At 38.4% G+C, this 23,315-nt stretch overlaps 2 protein-coding genes across 3 annotated transcripts; both read right to left on the bottom strand.

Annotated features, from left to right (window-relative positions):
• Positions 1 to 552: 552 nt before the first annotated feature.
• On the bottom strand, positions 553 to 5,471 carry LOC114554674 (transcription factor HES-5). 2 transcript variants are annotated; one of them, XM_028576646.1, is made up of 2 exons: positions 5,334 to 5,471; positions 553 to 1,135 (listed from the first exon to the last, which is right to left on the bottom strand). In XM_028576646.1, the coding sequence occupies exons 1-2, from the start codon at positions 5,454 to 5,456 to the stop codon at positions 713 to 715; spliced, it is 546 nt and encodes a 181-aa protein (XP_028432447.1). In that variant the 5' UTR covers positions 5,457 to 5,471; the 3' UTR covers positions 553 to 712. The 2 variants fall into 2 exon arrangements, with proteins under 2 accessions (XP_028432447.1, XP_028432448.1); XM_028576647.1 differs by lacking the exon at positions 5,334 to 5,471 and adding an exon at positions 1,249 to 1,386.
• A 13,514-nt stretch (positions 5,472 to 18,985) lies between these two features.
• LOC114554786 (enhancer of split mbeta protein-like) lies at positions 18,986 to 19,729 on the bottom strand. Its single transcript, XM_028576812.1, has 2 exons — positions 19,592 to 19,729; positions 18,986 to 19,478 (listed from the first exon to the last, which is right to left on the bottom strand). The coding sequence occupies exons 1-2, from the start codon at positions 19,712 to 19,714 to the stop codon at positions 19,146 to 19,148; spliced, it is 456 nt and encodes a 151-aa protein (XP_028432613.1). The 5' UTR covers positions 19,715 to 19,729; the 3' UTR covers positions 18,986 to 19,145.
• Positions 19,730 to 23,315: the final 3,586 nt, after the last annotated feature.

The raw sequence follows: 23,315 nt of genomic DNA, 5'->3' as shown, positions 1-23,315 counted from the left end.
TAAACAATAACATTGTCACTGGAAAACTGTGACAGTGTGACATTAAAAAAACCTTTTACAATAAAAGGATAAACATTGTGATCTTAAAACAGATCATTTTTCAATAATCACAAAGTGAGGGAAAGCCCATTATGATTAAATGTCCATAAAAAGGACAAATAATATTTTGATCAATTCAAAATCATCAATACCTTTCAAGAGGTAATAAACGGAAGGAGTCCTAAAAGTATCACAGGGAAATTGTGACATCAAGCAAACCTTTTAGAAAAAAAGAGAAACATTTGGATCTAACAACAGATCAGTTTTAAGTAATTGGAGAGATTAAAGTGAGGTAAGTCCATGGTAACAATATGTCCATAAAAAGGACAGTTCAAGTTTCTGATCAAAATGATCAATAATAATCAAAAGATAACAGATGTTACCATAGTTTATACATGAAGTACAGTGAAGTATAATAATAATAATTGCTGATGCAATCAGATTTGCTTCATGCAACATGCATGACTAGATCTTCTCTTTCTTGAAGATGAAAGATATTGGTGATGTCATTTCCTCAGGAAATGTCATCTTACAGAAAGAAAACTAACACAAACTACAACCTTCTGTACAATCAGAAGAACAAGTCCATAACATTTCAAAGACTTGAGTCCAGTAATCTTTGACCAATATGGTCATCTCAGTTTGTCTGGTAGTAACTCCAGTCTGTAGGTGTCTACCACGGCCTCCAGACGGCGCTGTTGACTGGACTCTTCTCTTTGGTGATGCTGGTCTGGACTGTGGAGCTCAGAAGAGAGAAGTCAGCCTCTCTCAGGTTGTTATCAGAGGAAGACTGCAGCTTGTTGATGTGGTTCAGCAGTCTTCTCTGGGACTGGGTCTTCACCGGTTCTTTGGACAGGAAGTGTGTGACCTCTTGGACACATCTGGAATAGCCCTGACCGACAGCTGCTGAGTCCACATGTTGATTCTGCTGCTGCAGCCGTCTCAGGACACAAACTGTCATCTCCAGGATGTCTGCTTTCTCCAGCTTGGAGTCTGGCTGCTGTTTGAGGAACTCTGGACTCAGGAGAGACTTGAGCTGCTCAATGCTGCTGTTGATTCGCTCTCTGCGTAACTTCTCCACCAGAGGCTTTCTGAGCTGCAGGAAGAAGAATAAAGTCATTAATAAACTTATTCTGGAGGGAAGTGTTATCATGAACAAAGACAATGTCTCAAAGACAATATTTAAGTCTTGTTGAATCTTTAATTTACCTTGTGGGTCAGAGTCAGATGCTCCGAAGAATTGGTCATTGCTGCAGTGATTGTAGGTGCCATGTCTGGATCTCTGTGCTGTAGAGGTCTCTGTAGAGAGAATCTGATCTCTGCTGGCTTCATCCCTCCTATTTATAGTCCCACATCTCCATATGAATGTGTGGGTCTTGGTCTGGCTGGAGTTTCTCACAGTCTCAGCCAATCAGAGAGCTTGGTGAGACAATAAGGGATGCAGCACATTAATGCTGTTATTGCCTGGGGGACAATGGTTAGATCTCAGGGGAACATGTGGAGGACTGGGGTGGGGGGGTGATGGAGAGAGACTCACAGAGCTCTGTGTGAATCTGGGAAAGTGGTGACCCTGTAGAGAGAGCAGATCTGAGCCTGATGCTGGAATCAATGACTTTGACTGAGCACACGCTCATCACCTCATCACACACGTGAGACACTGACTAGGAGTTGCATCAAGAATATAAAGTACATTAGCTTACATTTTACTAAAATAAATAAGCACATCATATATATTTTTGTGTCTTAATGCTTTGATTGTGCCGTATACAACATAAGTGCCATTCCTGTAATTTATCCTCCGTGTTTTCTTCATAATTCAGTTACATTTTTAATTTATTATGATGCAATTTTTAAAAAATGTTTTAATAGAATGAATTCACTATATGTAAAAAAAAAAAAAAAAAAAAAACTATTCTGGTGAGGTATTTAAAAGACTGAAATGTACATGATGAATTCAAAACGTATTTTACGTGTTACCTGAGAACAACGATCAGTTTGCTGTCCAGATGCTTCACATTCTTCTGACTTGTGTCTTGTAGTCAGTGTGGGTAGAAAGTTGGTCTCAGTTTCCCACACTGACTCCTTGAATGCTCTGGTCAATGAACAACAAAAGGACTTTGAATGGAGCTTCTGTGACTGATACTGGACGTGTGTTGTAGTAGAAACAGAGCCTGATGTCACCAACCATCTGGAGGGAAAGAACACCATTGGCTGTTTCTGACAGTCTGTAAAATTTGAAATAGTCAATAAAATGTTACAATGAAGGGCAGACTCAAAAAATGTATCAAATTATTTTTGCCAACTTCCAATCAATTACATACATTTTGACCATCTAGTCATTATTGTGCCATTGTATCAGCAACTGAATCGAGACTTCAGCTCTATAGATGAGGGTGGGAGGTAGAGGCAGCTGTTTCCTAAAGTGTGCCAAATCCCTTTGGAGAATAATCTGCTGCTGGTGGGGTTGAGATTGATAATCATGCTAAACTCTGATCTCCAGAGTTTCCCACACTCCGTCCATTGAAACATATTAAGCTGTATGCCTAAATCTAAATAGACCTTTGGATTATCCATTGTTAAAATGTGTTTGCTATAACATATTTTTCTTTCTTATCTTTACATTTTACAGCTCAAAACTTTTAACTTAAAATTATATAAAAAGAAAAATCAGTTGGGTTGGAATCCAGAGCAATAATCACATACTTTATTTAAATTTTGGAAATTCCTGTATTGTTAATAAAACAATATACTGTACACTGAGGTCAACATTTTTTCCTTGGCTGTGGTCTTGTGTTTAATGGCATATCATAAGGCTGGAATCCTGAAACACACCAAATGTTTTATATTTGAAGTTACCAATAAGAAATTACTTTTACAGTTAACTGAAAGAAACGTGTTGAAGGACTTTGCCAGGTCGTTTTTTAATCATAGGACGAAAATGTTGAAAACATTGGGTCTAATCTATGATTTGAAACAGATTAAGAATGTACCAGTTTTGAGGAGCCAGAGTCTCTTTTAATTTCTGTCCCTTGAGGGCAAAGGTCTGGATCTATTGTCCCACAGGGCTCTGTGAGTGAGTCTCCTCTGGTTTCCCACACTCTGTCCTTTCACTGTTTTCAAGGAGGAACAATAGAAGTGTGTCTTATTATGCCTCTCATTAGATACAATGTCTGACCTCTTTAAAGAGAGAAATTATTTACTTCAAACGTTTTACATTAAAGCACCCACACCTGACAGTTATACCAAAATCATGTTGTCTTAAAAAACATTTAGAAATTTACATTTTCTAATTCGGTCGGATGACTTGACTTACGGAAAATAAGTGACCTATTTTCATGATAAATGTATAGGAAACCATATAAAACAATGAGCTACATTTAGATCAACTGGTATGTTAAGGGATGGCACGGTGCTGCAATGGTTAGCACTGTGGCCTCACAGCCAGAAGACTCTGGGTTCAAACTGACTGGGGCTTTCTGTGTAGACTTTACTAGAGCTGCAAAGACTAATCAATGAATAAATTAGTTGTCAATTATTAAATTATTTGCAAACTATTTTAATAATCCGTTTGAGTCATTTTTTTTAATTCTCTCGTTCCATCTTTTAAAATGTGAGTATTGTCGAAACAGTGAAAAAACTAGAAAATGCCCCAACATTTTTCACCAATTTTTCTGACATTTTATAGATCAACTAACTATGAGTTAGTTTAATCGACAATGAAAATAATCGTAAGTTGCAGCCCTAGAGTTTATATGTTCTCTCTGTGCCTGTGTGTGTGTTTCTCATGGTGCTCCGGCTCCCCCCACAGTCCAATAACATGCAGGTTAAGTTTACTGGTGACTCTAAATTACCCATAGATAGGTGTGAATGAGTGTCTGCTTCTGTCAGCCCTGTGATTTCCAGGCAGTACCTGCCTCTCGCAATGTTAGCTGAATCACAAAGAATCCTGTTTTTATCATCATGAAAAGGGCACGATGAAGAAAAATAACCCAAGACAACAAAAGTTTCAGCTGGCAGTATTTGTTTATTCAACAGTGAATAGTTAGCCACAAAGTATGAAAGCTCCAACTAGAGGTGATGATACATCACAACAACAACTTGTAGATTTCTACAAAACACACTGTACTCTGAGAGAGTAAAGGAACAACTGTCTTTATAAAAGACAACGATTTACAATATTTGGGGACACAGTTCTCAGTTTTTTTCCCAAATTGTTCAACACATTTTCACTTGGTGAACAAAAGACAAAATTAGTAAAAACTGACCTTACAACAGGTCACATTGTTCTTAATAACTTCTGAATTCAATTATATCTTAAACAATAACATTGTCACTGGAAAACTGTGACAGTGTGACATTAAAGAAACCTTTTACAGTAAAAGGATAAACATTGTGATCTTAAAACAGATCATTTTTCAATAATCACAAAGTGAGGGAAAGCCCATTATGATTAAATGTCCATAAAAAGGACAAATTATATTTTGATCAATTCAAAATCATCAATACCTATCAAGAGGTAATAAACATCTCCATCTGCCAACACATGACATGGAGGGAGTCATAAAAGTATCACAGGGAAATTGTGACATTAAGCAAACCTTTGCTGATGCAATCAGATTTGCTTCATGCAACATGCATGACCAGATCTTCTCTTTCTTAAGTTGAAAGATATTGGTGATGTCATTTCCTCAGGAAATGTCATCTTACAGAAAGAAAACAGACACAAACTACAACCTTCTGTACAATCAGAAGAACAAGTCCATAACATTTCAAAGACTTGAGTCCAGTAATCTTTGACCAATATGGTCATCTCAGTTTGTCTGGTAGTAACTCCAGTCTGTAGGTGTCTACCACGGCCTCCAGACGGCGCTGTTGACTGGACTCTTCTCTTTGGTGATGCTGGTCTGGACTGTGGAGCTCAGAAGAGAGAAGTCAGCCTCTCTCAGGTTGTTATCAGAGGAAGACTGCAGCTTGTTGATGTGGTTCAGCAGTCTTCTCTTCTGTTGATTCTGCTGCTGCAGCCGTCTCAGGACACAAACTGTCATCTCCAGGATGTCTGCTTTCTCCAGCTTGGAGTCTGGCTGCTGTTTGAGGAACTCTGGACTCAGGAGAGACTTGAGCTGCTCAATGCTGCTGTTGATTCGCTCCCTGCTTCACTTCTCACCCAGAGGCTTTCTGAGCTGCAGAAAGAAGAATAAAGTCATTAATAAACCTTATTCTGGAGTGAAGTTTTAGCATGAACAAAGACAATGTCTCATTGACAATATTTAAATATTCTTAAAACTTCAATTTACCTTGTGGGTCAGAGTCAGATGCTCCTGAGAATTGGTCATTGCTGCAGTGATTGTAGGTGCCATGTCTGGATCTCTGTGCTGTAGAGGTCTCTGTAGAGAGAATCTGATCTCTGCTGGCTTCATCCCTCCTATTTATAGTCCCACATCTCCATATGAATGTGTGGGTCTTGGTCTGGCTGGAGTTTCTCACAGTCTCAGCCAATCAGAGAGCTTGGTGACACAATCATGATGCCACACTCCGAATGGTTTTATTGATGTGAGGACAATGGTTTGATCTCTGGGGAACAGGTGGAGGACTGGGGGGTGATGGAGAGAGACTAACAGAGCTCTGTGTGAATCTGGGAAAGTGGTGACCCTGTAGAGAGAGCAGATCTGCTGCCTGATGCTGGGATCAATGACTTTGACTGAGCACACGCTCATCACCTCATCACACACGTGAGACACTGACTAGGAGTTGCATCTAGAGTTAAAAGTACATTATAACTTACGTGTTGCTAAATGAAAATCTAGCAAGTGCCATTGATGTAATTTATTCTCAATTTTGAATTTAATATTTTAATAATACTTTTCCATTTTTCAATTCATTAAATTTGGCTTTTTCGTGAATTAAAAACATGAAACTAGTATTTTTATAATAAGATTTTTTTCAGGAATTAAAAATAGTGGGATGCCTATAATGTTTTTAAAAACTTTGCTGTCCAGATGTTTCACATTCTTCTGACTTGTGTCTTGTAGTCAGTGAGGGTAGAAAGTTGGTCTCAGTTTCCCACACTGACTCCTTGAATGCTCTGGTCAATGAACAACAAAGGACTTTGAATGGAGCTTCTCTGACAGATGCTGGCTGTGTGTTGTAGTAGAAACAGAGCCTGACGTCACCAACCATCTGGAGGGAAAGAACACCATTGGCTGTTTCTGACAGTCTGTAAAATTTGAAATGTTGGTGAACAATCTATCATAAAGTATCACCATCATGACTTATCCTCTCATATTTTCAGTTTCCAATCATTGTCGTACATTGTGAACCTCCAGTAATAATTACTGACTGGATCAAAACTTCAGCCCTCATGAGGGTGGGAGGTTTTCTGGGGGGGCAGCTGTTTCCTGAAGTGTGCCAAATCCCTTTGGAGAATTACTCTGCTGCTGGTGGGATGGATGTCATTCACAGTTAACCCTTTTCCCCAGCGCTTTCCCACACTCCGTCTATTAGCAGTAAAGAGGCATGTGCCCCTCTACAAATGGATCTTTTATTTTTTTTTTTAGATCAATTTTTTATTGTTTTTTATATTTTCAAACAGACAAACACAATTGAACAAGAACAACAACCCTCTCCCACCCCCAACCCTCTGCGGTCTTGAGGAAAGAAAACCAAATTAACAACAAAAAAAAAAAAATCAAGAATCACACCTTGCCTAGTCGCTCTCCTCTAATTATTGTGATGCTGAGGTCATTAGGACTGATTCTTGTGCTGCTGCATTTTTCCATAGGTCTATAGTCGATGACTTGGCTGTTAATCCTTGCTGTAGAGAGCTCAAGCATAACTATGTCCAGAAAGTGTGCCAACTACTGTTTTATACAAAGCGAGTGAGGGGTGGGGGTCCACCGCTGAGTTATCAATGGTTGCAGTTGATCCAGCTAGCCAAATTTTCTTCTGTCTTTCAAGTAGGTGTAATTTAAAGTAATCAGTAAGTAACAAAACAATAGGGTCAGTAGGAATTCAAAATCCTATCACATCAGATATTATTGATGTTGTTTTATTCCAAAACTCATGCATCTGTTCACACTCCCAGACCATGTGCAAGAAAGTTCCAGTCTGTTCAGGTTGGCAGAACATGCAATAGGGATTAGGAATTTCTTTAGAGACGTATCTCTTCTGAGGTGTCCAATATTTTCTATGGCATATGTTGAAGTGGATCTGCTGGTGATTTGGTTTCTTGGACCAGTGGGAAATGTGGTCCCAAACTGTCTCCCAATTAATTACGTTCCCCTCCGGGCTCAGCTCTCACTCCCATTTCTTTAGTATTGGGAGTTCTCCTACAAATACTTGCATCAGTTTAGCATAAATCCTGGACACTAATCCTCTCACTGGATAATCAACATTGGATAAGTCATTTAATGATTGGGTGCATCTCAATAATAGATTTTAACAGGTCAAAGATGAGCACAGTTCATAGTATATTTGTGTAGGTAGATAGAGCCTATATTGAATAGTAAGAGATATTGTAAATGAGGAAAAACATAACATGTTAGGGCTGATCTTAAGCGAAGATAAAGGAAGAAGGATGTCCTAGGGACCTCAAAGTTAGCTCTCAGGTTTTCAAAACGTAACATACCTTCATCATTGAATAGCTGGTCTAGAATATAAATACCTCTGTCACTCCACTGCTTATAAATAAAAGGTTTGTTACCAGACATTAAGTGTATATTGTGCCAAATTGGGGTGTTCAAATGCCACTTATTGGTGTAGCGTAGTTGCTCCTTGACCTGTTTAAAGTTGGTCAATGTGTTGGTGATAATAGGGCCGTAGGCTAGCATACACTTTTTTTGGACACACACCTGTAAAGGCAAGGTCTTGTAGACTTAGACTTCCAGTGTGGTTTTGCTCTATTTCTCTCCATGGGACTGTAGATGAGGGGTCCATCCACACTCTGTGGGCCCGTAGTTGAAAAGCTCTGTGGTACACTTTTAAGGTTGTTTGTTTGTGGTACGTTGCAGGGTAGAGTATATTAGCCTAAGTTGTTTATTATTCCAAATATACTGCCGAATTAAGGTATCAAGTTTCTTCCAGAAATGTATTGGTGGGGGTAAGGGGATCATTGTACTTAAAAAATTCACACGAGGAACTATGTGCATTTTAAACAACAGCAATCCTGGACCGTAGCGATGCTGGCAGCACAGAGAAATTGGCCAGATCTCTTTGAACACTACTTAGTATAGTTTCATAGTTGTCCTGGACAACTCGCTGTAACGATGCGTGAATGGTGATGCCCAAATATGTAATTTTGCTTTGGGTTGGTATTGTATCACTAATAGCTGATGTCACCTGTCCGTTGTTCCTCTAACGTTATAGGTTGACCCAGTTGTTCTGCCTCCTCTGGGTCAATAAAAGGATTGGAAAGTGGTGGCGATATTTTTAGGATTCGTTGAGATACCTCTGTCTGTGCGGATGCTATTGATAGCAGCTCTGGATTTGTTTTGTTTTAATTTCAGAGCTAGCAATTTGCTTGGCTTGCAACCATTAAAATAGTAATTTTGCCTCACTCTGTGCATTATGAATTCCTAGCAAATCATTTAGCTCCACTCGATTTGTCACTAAAAGAGTATGTGTAGATTCAGAAAAACATGTCTTTAGAGCAGCCAACGTCAACTGGCGGCCCGCGGACCACATCCGGCCCGCCAAAGCCTTTAGTCTGGCCCGCAGAGTAATCATGAATTCACAAAATGTAAAGAGAAAAAAATGCGTTCTGTTATTTATTATTTCAAGCATTTAGAGCAAAAACCCAGCCCTCCTGTATTTACATCTCTATTCACATGCCGGGATTCTCTACAGCGATGCCCGAGCTCCACACACGGCTGAGCCGAGATGTGTGTGTGCGTTAATTTAACACGCAGCACCTGACTGGGAACGATACAGAAAGAGTTACCAACGGCCGCTGGGGCAGATGAACTCGCGCTGTCTCTTTTCTGTAAATAGGCTACAATACTTATCAATGCACTCACCTGTGTAGACCGGCATAAACATGATAGTTCAATCTGCTCTGTCTGCTCAGTCCCTCTTATCCATGTTTTACGCAAACACAATCTGCAAATAGCAAATGTTTCAAATGCGGTGTTTAGTCTAACTGTTTATCTTAGTTTCCGGGAATCTGGAAATTTGGACAAATTCTTGTTGAACAAACCAAACTCCGCTGGAGCGGTAAATCTATGGAGGTATTATCTTAATATGCTCGTGCATAGTTATGTTAGTTCTTCATTCTTGATGAAGATGATGCTGGTTGTATTATTTTGCAACAGCATCTTTCATTGTAAATGAGGCAATGCATAGTCATTCATCAAAAGCTGGGCTTTTGGCTTTTCCCGTCAACTTTTCCCTTCAGCGTCTTTGACTGACATGTTTACCTGACAACAGCCTTTCTTTCTGCAAGCATTTTCCACCAATCAGGATGCTGCATACTACAATAATGTTTCCATAATCACAGACTTTAACCATCACTCCTCAGTGAACTGCCTCCTAGTCTGAGATCTTTTTCTAGTTAAAGAGCCAGTTATCATTATGGAGTTTCCATGTTTTTTTAGGAGTTTGCTCAAACTAATACATGTAAAAGAAAAAAAAAGAATAGCATTAATTCAGTAGAAAGTGAAAATTTCAAACAAGAATAGGCGTATTAGGTATAAATACATTTTATTTTCTTTATTTGAAAGTCCGGCCCCCAGAGTGTCCGCTTAGAAAAATTCTGGCCCTTGAAAAAATGTAGTTGATGACCCCTGCTTTAGAGACTGTTCTAATGATTTACAACGTTCTTCCAACTCTGCAAACCTTGCCTCTCTCTTTTTCTTCAAATTGACCACAAAGGAAGATGTGAAATCTCAAATAAATCCTTTAGTGGCTCCAAATGTACGCCGGGTCCAAAACTGAGTCAGTGTGATTGATATAAACTCCACCAGCTTGGCTCCAAACTCTGTATCAAAAGCTGTGTTTTGGAGAAGGGAATTGTTAAATTGCCATCTCCTGGATCTTTCTCCTAACATATCACAACGGAATGTGGTTATCAGCGCATTGTGATCAGACAGAATTGCTGGTTCTATTGCTGTCGTGTGGAACAGGACAGCACGGTGGCCCAGTGGTTAGTGCTGTGGCCTCACAGCAAGAAGGTTCTGGGTTCAAATCCAGGCCTTTCTGTGTGGAGTTTGCATGTGCTCCCTGTGTCTGCGTGGGTTTTCTCCGGGTTCTCCGGTTTCCCCCACCACTAAAAAATATGTTCCTCCCTAACTAGCTGATGTGTGGTGAGCGGTCTGGCGTTGTAAGGCGTTGTATGGCTGCCGTGCATCACCCAGGTGGGTCCCCAAATGCCCCCCAAATGCGCTTTCATAAAGCGCTATATAAATGTAATAAATAATAACATTGCCTTAAGCTCACTGGAGCACAAAATATAATCAATGCGGGAATGGGTGAGGTGACGTGTGGAAAAGAAAAGAAGGTGTAATCCTTGCTAGTAGGATTGTGCATCCTCCATATGTCTGTTAGATGGTGGGATTCCACAACTGCTTTAAACATGTCCGATATGCGTTTTGGGGCTTTCGTGTGATTGACCCCTGATCTATCCTGGTTTAAATCTAGTACTGCATTCATTTCTCCCGTATAATTAGTGAATATTCATTGAGAGAGAGCAATTCATTGGTCAAGCGTGGGAAGAAACTTTCATCATATGTAGCCGGTGCATATACCGAGACAAAGGCTATTTTCCTACTCCTTATCGTGGTACATATATAAGATATCCTGCCTGAAGAATCTTTACTGCTTTTGTCTACGGTAAGTGCGGATTTCCGCAACAGCAGCACGATGGAGCCCTTGGTTTTGGCGTCGTCACCAGATGAGGCAGCAACCTTAAAGTATTTATTTTTTTAGACGATTTACATCTCTTTTACGTAAGTGTGACTCTTGTATAGGTGCCACGTCTATGTTTTTCCTTCTTAAATAATCCAGGAATTTAGCTCGTTTGATCGGACCGTCCAAAGCCTGGCTCCAAAACCCACATCCAGTATCCTTAGGATTACCAGCCAGTATTTATCATGCACCTTCAATCTGGTTAAGTGTCCCTTTAAAGCTCAAATTTAAAACTTACATACAGTATCCTTAGGATTACCAGCCAGTATTTGTCATGTATTTTCAGTCTGGTTAAGTGTCCCTTTAAAGCTTAGTTACAAAACTTACATAGCGCATCCTCAGGATTCATCATGTTCCTTTTTTTCCGCCCGATTAAGTGTCCTCAAAAATATAGATTGTAGACTGAGTAGCCAGCATTCATCATTCCTTACAGTCTGGTTAGGTGTCCCTCCAACGGTTGGTTTCAAAACTTACACACAGCGTCCTCCAGTCAAACTCGGTACAGTGGCCCAAACACCACTAGTCCACATGTGCTGAGTCTTCCAGTTGCGGTCCCCGGTATCGAATCAAAGCCCCACGGTTGCTCTCCGGTTCCTTGAAGCGCGTAAGGGTCCGCAAGTCTTCCTCCTCTTCTAATTCTAGCCAGAAACAGCTGCAGCGCAGGCGAACTCCCCCCCGCCCGCGGGTCGTTCCCAGGGCAGCGTGGCAGATGAACGATTCCGAGTTGCGTTCAACGTGCAGCCCATGTTGTATCCCTTCAGGCAGCCGAAGCCACCTGGATCTTGAGTGTAACGCAGTCAGATTGGTCCGGCTCACATAACATGATTTCCTGCTCAGGTTCTGCCCCAATGTGTTGCTGTGTGGCATTCATTTCGCCAGCACTTCCTTTACTGCGCTGTAGATCACTGATTCAAGCGCACCCAGCTGCCTCTCCAAGACCCAGTCGATTAATTCCTCCATATTAGAGAACGTGTTCACATTAGCCACCACTCCATTAGCCGCAGACATGCTAGCGAATACCTCGAGTAGACAGTCCAGGCGACAACGAGACCCGTTCTTTCGTGCCTGCAGGCGTTTCACAGAGTCACTGTGACAACAGACAAAACGATTTGGCGTCGAAGAAAAAGTAATAGACCTGGTTATTTAAGGAAATACGGAGGCGATTGTTGGAGCTCAGTTTCTCGCACGCATAGCAGCTGCCAGTCACATGCTTCTCCTACAAATGGAATTTTTTTTTTTAAATAATAGACCCATTAAATTCAATAGTTGGTACAGAACAATAAATAAAACTAGAGAGTGAAGGCATTTTATGAAGAAATTGCGGTGTGAATGCTGGATGTTGAAAAACTAAACCGTGATTTGCCTGAAACATATGAAAGATATGAGAAAGATGAATTAATGGTAGGAAGTCTCAAGTGTCCAGACTAGTTTATAGTTTGAATACAGTTTGTGAGTTGGAAAAGGTTGCGGATTACTTAGTTTTTTCCCCCATTGTTTCCATAACCCTTGAAACTAAGATAAATATTTTACTAAAGTATTAATGGGATTTAAAAGTTGAATAATACAGAATAAATGAAATATTTGGAACATTTGAAAGTTTGAATGGGGTTTTGATCTGAAAGTTTGAATGAGTGGACAGAGTTTAAAATGCTGCACGGTTGTAAAATGGGTCAATTCTGAACATTTCATAAGTTTAAAAAATGTGGAACTAGTCAACTTGCAAAAAAAGGGAATAACAATAAAGAGCAGTAAGAACATTTTTTTGAATGTTTCCAGCTTTCACATCAATTAACCACATTCTTCGATACTTACATAGAGTAACTGACAGAAACAATTTCAAACAGGATGATACAAATATGGGTTCTCAGTAGACAAAATAACAATTTCATGAAAATGTGTTCTTGTTGATTTAATATCTGAGGAACATTTACAATCAGAGGAATAGTATAAAACAAGTTCTAATTTGAGGAGTCAGAGTCTCTTTTAATCTCTGTCCCTTGAGGGCAAAGGTCTGGATCTATTGTCCCACAGGGCTCTGTGAGTGAGTCTCCTCTGGTTTCCCACACTCTGTCCTTTCACTGCTTTTAAGGAGGAATAATAGAAGTGTGTCTTATTATGCATCACTTTACAATGTCTGACCTCTTTAAAAAGGAAAATGGTTAACTTCAAACTTTTTACTTTTTTTTACCTGAAACTTAGTGACACGGAAATAATGGTCCAGCAAAATGTCTTTGAAACGTACATTTTCTCATTTAGTTTGACTTGACTTACTTCATATACATAGAGTGAAATAACATTGATAATCTCTCCTAATCGGAAATCTTAATTAATGCACATTCCCATGCTTAGTTTTACGCTACGGATATGTTATGGATAAACAATTACTGTGTGTGCTGAATTGTGTCTTGATTTGTCAGTAAAATAGGAACGATGATGGAGACCTCTATCAGTGTAGTGATAATAAAAATCAAAGACTTTGAGAACACAACATTTTCAGGTGGCAGTATTTGTTTATTCAACAAGGAACAATGAGCCACAAAGTATGAAAGCTCCAACTAGAGGTGATGATACATCACAACAACAACTTGTAGATTTCTACAAGACCCACTGTACTCTGAGAGAGTAAAGGAACAACTGTCTTTATAAAAGACAACGATTTAGAAAATTTGAGGACACAGTTCTCAGTTTTTTCTTTTTCCCCCCAAATTGTTCAACACATTTCCACTTAGTGAAAAAAAGACAACATTAGTAAAAACTGACCTTACAACAGGTCACATTGTTCTTAGTAACCTCTGAATTCAATTACATCTTATTCTTATCTATCTTATCTCATTGTCACTGGAAAACTGTGACAGTGTGACATTAAAGAAACCTTTTACAGTAAAAGGATAAACATTGTGATCTTAAAACAGATCATTTTTCAATAATCACAAAGTGAGGGAAAGCACATTATGATTAAATGTCCATAAAAGGACAAATAATATTTTGATAATTCAAAATCATCAATACCTATCAAGAGGTAATAAACATCTCCATCAGTCAACACATGACATGGAGGGAGTCCTAAAAGTATCACAGGGAAATTGTGACATTAAGCAAACCTTTTAGAAAAAAAGTGAAACATTTGGATCTAACAACAGATCAGTTTTGAGTAATCGGAGAGATTAAAGTGAGGTAAGTCCATGGTGACAATATGTCCATAAAAAGGACAGTTCAAGTTTCTGATCAAAAGATCAATAACAATCAAAAGATAACAGATGTTACCATAGCTTATAGCACCAATACATGAAGTACAGTGAAGTATAATAATAATAATTGCTGATGCAATCAGATTTGCTTCATGCAACATGCATGACCAGATCTTCTCTTTCTTAAGATGAAAGATATTGGTGATGTCATTTCCTCAGGAAATGTCATCTTACAGAAAGAAAACTAACACAAACTACAACCTTCTGTACAATCAGAAGAACAAGTCCATAACATTTCAAAGACTTGAGTCCAGTAATCTTTGACCAATATGGTCATCTCAGTTTGTCTGGTTGTAACTCCAGTCTGTAGGTGTCTACCACGGCCTCCAGACGGCGCTGTTGACTGGACTCTTCTCTTTGGTGATGCTGGTCTGGACTGTGGAGCTCAGAAGAGAGAAGTCAGCCTCTCTCAGGTTGTTATCAGAGGAAGACTGCAGCTTGTTGATGTGGTTCAGCAGTCTTCTCTGTAATGGTTAGATCTCTGGGGAACATCTGGCGGACTGGGGGGTGATGGAGAGAGACTAACAGAGCTCTGTGTGAATCTGGGAAAGTGGTGACCCTGTAGAGAGAGCAGATCTGAGCCTGATGCTGGGATCAATGACTTTGACTGAGCACACGCTCATCACCTCATCACACACGTGAGACACTGACTAGGAGTTGCATCTAGAGTTAAAAGTACAGTAGCTTACATTTTACTAAAATAAATAAGCACAGCATATATATTTTTGTCTTAATGCTTTGATTGTGCCATATACAACATAAGTGCCATTCCTGTAATTTATCCTCCATGTTGTCTTCATAATTCAGTTACATTTTTAATTTATAAGGATGTAATTTTTTTAAATGTTTTAATAGAATGAATACATTATGTTAAAAAAAGAAACTAATCTGGTGAGGTATTTAAAAGACTGAAATGTCCATGATAAATTCAAAACTTATTTTATGTGGTACCTGAGAACAACAATCAGTTTGCTGTCCAGATGCTTCACATTCTTCTGACTTGTGTCTTGCAGTCAGTGTGGGTAGAAAGTTGGTCTCAGTTTCCCACACTGACTCCTTGAATGCTCTGGTCAATGAACAACAAAAGGACTTTGAATGGAGCTTCTGTGACTGATACTGGACGTGTGTTGTAGTAGAAACAGAGCCTGATGTCACCAACCATCTGGAGGGAAAGAACACCATTGGCTGTTTCTGACAGTCTGTAAAATTTGAAATAGTCAATAAAATGTTACAATGAAGGGGCTGGCTCAAAAAATTTATCAAATTATTTTTGCCAACTTCCAGTCGATTACATACATTTTGACCATTTAGTCATTATTGTGCCATTGTATCAGCAACTGAATCGAGACTTCAGCTCTATAGATGAGGGTGGGAGGTAGAGGCAGCTGTTTCCTAAAGTGTGCCAAATCCCTTTGGAGAATAATCTGCTGCTGGTGGGGTTGAGATTGATATTCATGCAAAACTCTGATCTCCAGAGTTTCCCACACTCCGTCCATTGAAACCTATTAAGCCGTGTGCCTAAATCTAAATAGACCTTTGGATTATCCATTGTTAAAATGTGTTTGCCATAACATATTTTTCTTTCTTATCTTTACATTGTACAGCTCAACACTTTTAATTTAGAACTATATAAAAAGAAAAATCAGTTGGGTTGGAAACCAGAGCAATAATCACATACTTTAAATATTGGAAATTCCTGTATTATTAATTAAACAATATACTGTACACTGAGGTCAATATTTTTTCCTTGGCTGTAGGTTATATTCTGTCAGCAAAACCTGTGTGGTATCAATACTGAACAATTTTCTCTTTTCTAGCGTCTTGTGTTTAATGGCATATCATAAGGCTGGAATCCTGAAACACACCAAATGTTTTATATTTGAAGTTACCAATAAGAAATTACTTTTACAGTTTACCTGAAAGAAACGTGTTGGAACAATAGAAGTGTGTCTTATTATGCCTCTCATTAGATACAATGTCTCCGGAGCCCCGGAGGTGACATGGAGGTAAAAAAAAAGAAAAAAAAAAAAAAAATCAATATGGATATGCTGGACTTTTGTGCCACTTATGGATGTTTGAACGAAAGAAAAACAGCAAGGGATGACATTTCACAGGTGAGAATGTGTTTTATAATATATATGCCACGTTCGACCTGCAATCTGATTTCCAGTGGCAGCGGGAGGCGGGAAGCGTCTCTTTCACCAGGTAGGAACACATCTTCAAGATCTCGAGTTTAGTGTTTGCCCCCAGTACATGTATTTATTTTTTCCTCCATGTAACCTCAGGGGCTCCATACATTATAACTTGCATGTTGCTAAATGAAAATCTTGCAAGTGCCATTGATGTAAATTATTCACAATTTTGTCTTTAATATTTTAATAATACTTTTCCATTTTTCATTTCATTAAATTTGGCTTTTTCATGAATTGAAAAAATGAAAATATTTCTGTAGTTTGATTTTTTTTCAGGTATTAAAAATAGTGGGATGCCTATAATGTTTTTAAAAACCTGAGAACAACGATCAGTTTGCTGTCCAGATGCTTCACATTCTTCTGACTTGTGTCTTGTAGTCAGTGTGGGTAGAAAGTTGGTCTCAGTTTCCCACACTGACTCCTTGAATGCTCTGGTCAATGAACAACAAAAGGACTTTGAATGGAGCTTCTCTGACAGATGCTGGCTGTGTGTTGTAGTAGAAACAGAGCCTGACATCATCAGCCTTCTGGAGGGAAAGAACACCATTGGCTTTTTCTGACAGTCTGTAACATTTGAAATGTTGGTGAATAGTCTATTATAAAGTATCACCAACATGATTTATCCTCTCATATTTTCAGTTTCCAATCATTGTCGTAAATTGTGAACCTCCAGTAATAATTACTGACCATTAACTGGATCAAAACTTCAGCTCTCATGAGGGTGGGAGGTTTTCTGGGGGGGCAGCTGTTTCCTGAAGTGTGCCAAATCCCTTTGGAGAATTACTCTGCTGCTGGTGGGATGGATGTCATTCACAGTTAACCCTTTCCCCCAGCGCTTTCCCACACTCTGTCTATTAGCAGTAAAGAAGAATGTGCCCCTCTACAAATGGATCTTTGAGGACCCTGTGCACAAGCAGGGTGTGCCATCCAGGGAGGAGGATGAGGCCCCTTTAAAAATAAATTAAAAAAGACCCATTAAAGTTAATAGTTGGTACATAACAATACATACAACTACAGAGAGAAGGCATTTTATGAAGAAATTTCGGTGTGAATGCTGGATGGTGAAAAACTAAACCGTGATTTGCCTGAAACATATAAAAGATATGAGAAAGATGAATTAATGGTAGAAAGTCCCAAGTGTCCAGACTGGTTTACAGTTTGAATACAGTTCCCCAGTTGGAAAAGGTTGTGGATTACTTAGTTATTCAATGAATAAATTAGTTTTCAATTATTACATTATTTGCAAACTATTTTAATAATCACTTTGAGTCATTTTTTTGTATTCTCTGGTTCCAGCTTTTAAAATGTGAGTATTTTTTGAAACAGTGAAAAAACTAGAAAATGACCAACATTTTTCACCAATTTTCTGACATTTTATAGATCAAATAACAAAGTTAGTTTCATCGACAATGAAAATAATCGTAAGTTGCAGCTCTAGAGTTTATATGTTCTCTCTGTGCCTGTGTGTGTGTTTTCTCATGGTGCTCCGGCTCCCCCCACAGTCCAATAACATGCAGGTTAAGTTTACTGGTGACTCTAAATTACCCATAGATAGGTGTGAATGGGTGTCTGCTTCTGTCAGCCCTGTGATTAACAGGCAAACTTTCTAGGCAGTACCTGCCTCTCGCAATGTTAGCTGAATCACAAAGAATCACATTTTTATCATCATGAAAAGGGCACGATGAAGAAAAATAACCCAAGACAACAAAAGTTTCAGCTGGCAGTATTTGTTTATTCAACAGTGAATAGTTAGCCACAAAGTATGAAAGCTCCAACTAGAGGTGATGATACATCACAACAACAACTTGTAGATTTCTACAAGACACACTGTACTCTGACAGAGTAAAGGAACAACTGTCTTTATAAAAGACAACAATTTACAATATTTGAGGACACAGTTCTCAGTTTTTTCTTTTTTCCCCCAAAATATTTAACATATTTTCACTTAGTGAACAAAAGACAAAATTAGTAAAAACTGACCTTACAACAGGTCACATTGTTCTTAGTAACCTCTAAATTCAATTACATCTTAAACAATAACATTGTCACTGGAAAACTGTGACAGTGTGACATTAAAGAAACCTTTTACAGTAAAAGGATAAACATTGTGATCTTAAAACAGATCATTTTTCAATAATCACAAAGTGAGGGAAAGCCCATTATGATTAAATGTCCATAAAAAGGACAAATTATAGTTTGATCAATTCAAAATCATCAATACCTATCAAGAGGTAATAAACATCTCCATCTGCCAACACATGACATGGAGGGAGTCCTAAAAGTATCACAGGAAAATTGTGACATTAAGCAAACCTTTTAGAAAAAAAGAGAAACATTTGGATCTAACAACAGATCAGTTTTGAGTAATAGGAGAGATTAAAGTGAGGTAAGTCCATGGTGACAATATGTCCATAAAAAGTTAAAGTTTCTGATCAAAATGATCAATAACAATCAAAAGATAACAGATGTTACCATAGCTTATAGCACCAATACATGAAGTACAGTGAAGTATAATAATAATAATTGCTGATGCAATCAGATTTGCTTCATGCAACATGCATAACCAGATCTTCTCTTTCTTAAGATGAAAGATATTGGTGATGTCATTTCCTCAGGAAATGTCATCTTACAGAAAGAAAACTAACACAAACTACAACCTTCTGTACAATCAGAAGAACAAGTCCATAACATTTCAAAGACTTGAGTCCAGTAATCTTTGACCAATATGGTCATCTCAGTTTGTCTGGTAGTAACTCCAGTCTGTAGGTGTCTACCACGGCCTCCAGACGGCGCTGTTGACTGGACTCTTCTCTTTGGTGATGCTGGTCTGGACTGTGGAGCTCAGAAGAGAGAAGTCAGCCTCTCTCAGGTTGTTATCAGAGGAAGACTGCAGCTTGTTGATGTGGTTCAGCAGTCTTCTCTGCTGTTGATTCTTCTGCTGCAGCCGTCTCAGGACACAAACTGTCATCTCCAGGATGTCTGCTTTCTCCAGCTTGGAGTCTGGCTGCTGTTTGAGGAACTCTGGACTCAGGAGAGACTTGAGCTGCTCAATGCTGCTGTTGATTCGCTCTCTGCGTAACTTCTCCACCAGAGGCTTTCTGAGCTGCAGGAAGAAGAATAAAGTCATTAATAAACTTATTCTAGAGTGAAGTGTTATCATGAACAAAGACAATGTCTCCATGACAATAGTTAAGTCTTCTTGAATCTTCAAATTACCTTGTGGGTCAGAGTCAGATGCTCCGAAGAATTGGTCATTGCTGCAGTGATTGTAGGTGCCATGTCTGGATCTCTGTGCTGTAGAGGTCTCTGTAGAGAGAATCTGATCTCTGCTGGCTTCATCCCTCCTATTTATAGTCCCACATCTCCATATGAATGTGTGGGTCTTGGTCTGGCTGGAGTTTCTCACAGTCTCAGCCAATCAGAGAGCTTGGTGACACAATTATGATGCCACACTCCGAATGGTTTTATTGATGTGAGGACAATGGTTAGATCTCTGGGGAACAGGTGGCGGACTGGGGGGTGATGGAGAGAGACTCACAGAGCTCTGTGTGAATCTGGGAAAGTGGTGACCCTGTAGAGAGAGCAGATCTGCTGCCTGATGCTGGGATCAATGACTTTGACTGAGCACACGCTCATCACCTCATCACACACGTGAGACACTGACTAGGAGTTGCATCTAGAGTTAAAAGTACAGTAGCTTACATTTTATTAAAATAAATAAGTACTGCATATATATTTTTGTGTCTTAATGCTTTTATTGTGCCATATACAACATAAGTGCCATTCCTGTAATTTATCCTCCATGTTTTCTTCATAATTCAGTTACATTTTAAATTTATTATTTGTAATTATTTTAAATGTTTTAATAGAATGAATACAGTATATGTTTTAAAAAATAAATAAAAAAAATAACTATTCTGGTCAGGTATTTAAACGACTGAAATGTCCATGATAAATTCACAATGTGTATATAAAAACTTGAGAACAACGATCAGTTTGCTGTCCAGATGCTTCACATTCTTCTGACTTGTGTCTTGTAGTCAGTGTGGGTAGAAAGTTGGTCTCAGTTTCCCACACTGACTCCTTGAATGCTCTGGTCAATGAACAACAAAAGGACTTTGAATGGAGCTTCTGTGACTGATACTGGACGTGTGTTGTAGTAGAAACAGAGCCTGACGTCACCAACCATCTGGAGGGAAAGAACACCATTGGCTGTTTCTGACAGTCTGTAAAATTTGAAATAGTCAATAAAATGTTACAATAAAGGGGCCGGCTCAAAAAATGTATCAAATTATTTTTGCCAACTTCCAATCGATTACATACATTTTGACCATTTAGTCATTATTGTGCCATTGTATCAGCAACTGAATCGAGACTTCAGCTCTATAGATGAGGGTGGGAGGTAGAGGCAGCTGTTTCCTAAAGTGTGCCAAATCCCTTTGGAGAATAATCTGCTGCTGGTGGGGTTGAGATTGATATTCATGCTAAACTCTGATCTCCAGAGTTTCCCACACTCCGTCCATTGAAACATATTAAGCTGTGTGCCTAAATCTAAATAGACCTTTGGATTATCCATTGTTAAAATGTGTTTGCTATAACATATTTTTCTTTCTTATCTTTACATTTTACAGCTCAAACTTTTAACTTAAAATTATATAAAAAGAAAAATCAGTTGGGTTGGAAACCAGAGCAAACATCACATACCTTATTTAAATTTTGGAAATTTCTGTATTGTTAATAAAACAATATACTGTACACTGAGGTCAACATTTTTTCCTTGGCTGTGGTCTTGTGTTTAATGGCATATCATAAGGCTGGAATCCTGAAACACACCAAATGTTTTATATTTGAAGTTACCAATAAGAAATTACTTTTACAGTTTACCTGAAAGAAACGTGTTGAAGAACTTTGCCAGGTCGTTTTTTATCATAGGAAGAAAATGTTGAAAACATTGGGTCTAATCTATGATTTGAAATAGATTAGGAATGTACCAGTTTTGAGGAGCCAGAGTCTCTTTTAATCTCTGTCCCTTGAGGGCAAAGGTCTGGATCTATTGTCCCACAGGGCTCTGTGAGTGAGTCTCCTCTGGTTTCCCACACTCTGTCCTTTCACTGCTTTCACTGGAGGAACAATAAAAGTGTGTCTTATTATGCCTCTGATTAGATACAATGTCTGACCTCTTTAAAGAGAGAAATTATTTACTTCAAACGTTTTACATTAAAGCACCCACACCTGACAGTTATACCAAAATCATGTTTTCTTCAAAAACATTTAGAAATATACATTTTCTAATTTGGTCAGATGACTTGATTTACGGAAAAAAGTGATCTAATTTCATGATATGATGATATTCATGTATAGGCAACCTTTTATAACAATGAGCTACATTTAGATCAACTGGTATGTTAAGGGATGGCACGGTGCTGCAATGGTTAGCACTGTGGCCTCACAGCCAGAAGACTCTGGGTTCAAACTGACTGGGGCTTTCTGTGTAGACTTTACTAGAAATGCAAAGACTAATCAATGAATAAATTAGTTGTCAATTATTACATTATTTGCCAACTATTTTAATGATCATTTTTAGTCTTTTTTTATTTTATTCTCGGATTCCAACTTTTAAAATGGGAGTATTTTCTAGTTTTTTCGAAACAGTGAAAAAACTAGAAAATAACCAACATTTTTCACCAATTTTCTGACATTTTATAGATCAACTAACAAAGTTAGTTTAATCGACAATGAAAATAATCGTAAGTTGCAGCGCTAGAGTTTATATGTTCTCTCTGTGCCTGTGTGTGTGTTTTCTCATGGTGCTCCGGCTCCCCCCACAGTCCAATAACATGCAGGTTAAGTTTACTGGTGACTCTAAATTACCCATAGATAGGTGTGAATGGGTGTCTGCTTCTGTCAGCCCTGTGATTAACAGGCGACCTTTCCAGGCAGTACCTGCCTCTCGCAATGTTAGCTGAATCACAAAGAATCACATTTTTATCATCATGAAAAGGGCACGATGAAGAAAAATAACCCAAGACAACAAAAGTTTCAGCTGGCAGTATTTGTTTATTCAACAGTGAATAGTTAGCCACAAAGTATGAAAGCTCCAACTAGAGGTGATGATACATCACAACAACAACTTGTAGATTTCTACAAGACCCACTGTACTCTGAGAGAGTAAAGGAACAACTGTCTTTATAAAAGACAACAATTTACAATATTTGAGGACACAGTTCTCAGTTTTTTCTTTTGTCCCCCAAAATGTTTAACACATTTTCACTTAGTGAACAAAAGACAAAATTAGTAAAAACTGACTTTACAACAGGTCACATTGTTCTTAGTAACCTCTAAATTCAATTACATCTTAAACAATAACATTGTCACTGGAAAACTATGACAGTGTGACATTAAAGAAACCTTTTACAGTAAAAGGATAAACATTGTGATCTTAAAACAGATAATTTTATAATAATCACAAAGTGAGGGAATGCCCATTATGATTAAATGTCAATAAAAAGGATAAATTATATTTTGATCAATTCAAAATCATCAATACCTATCAAGAGGTAATAAACATCTCCATCTGCCAACACATGACATGGAGGGAGTCCTAAAAGTATCACAGGAAAATTGTGACATTAAGCAAACCTTTTAGAAAAAAAGAGAAACATTTGGATCTAACAACAGATCAGTTTTGAGTAATAGGAGAGATTAAAGTGAGGTAAGTCCATGGTGACAATATGTCCATAAAAAGTTAAAGTTTCTGATCAAAATGATCAATAATAATCAAAAGATAACAGATGTTACCATAGCTTATAGCACCAATACATGAAGTACAGTGAAGTATAATAATAATAATTGCTGATGCAATCAGATTTGCTTCATGCAACATGCATAACCAGATCTTCTCTTTCTTAAGTTGAAAGATATTAGTGATGTCATTTCCTCA

Source organism: Perca flavescens, chromosome 4, assembly GCF_004354835.1.
Source record: "Perca flavescens isolate YP-PL-M2 chromosome 4, PFLA_1.0, whole genome shotgun sequence".
In the NCBI taxonomy this organism is placed as follows: domain Eukaryota; kingdom Metazoa; phylum Chordata; class Actinopteri; order Perciformes; family Percidae; genus Perca; species Perca flavescens.
The sequence above is the reverse complement of the archived record's forward strand: the minus strand, read 5'-3'. Positions and strand labels throughout refer to the sequence as shown.

Bases quoted from the DNA above. Each gene is read 5' to 3' on its own strand.
- LOC114554786 (XM_028576812.1), bottom strand. From the start codon at position 19,714: ATGAAGCCAGCAGAGATCAGATTCTCTCTACAGAGACCTCTACAGCAC. The intron at 19,479-19,591 runs GTAATTTGAAGA...TTCTTCCTGCAG, and splicing joins ATCTGACTCTGACCCACAAG to CTCAGAAAGCCTCTGGTGGA.
- LOC114554674 (XM_028576646.1), bottom strand. From the start codon at position 5,456: ATGAAGCCAGCAGAGATCAGATTCTCTCTACAGAGACCTCTACAGCAC. The intron at 1,136-5,333 runs GTAAATTGAAGT...TTCTTCCTGCAG, and splicing joins ATCTGACTCTGACCCACAAG to CTCAGAAAGCCTCTGGTGGA.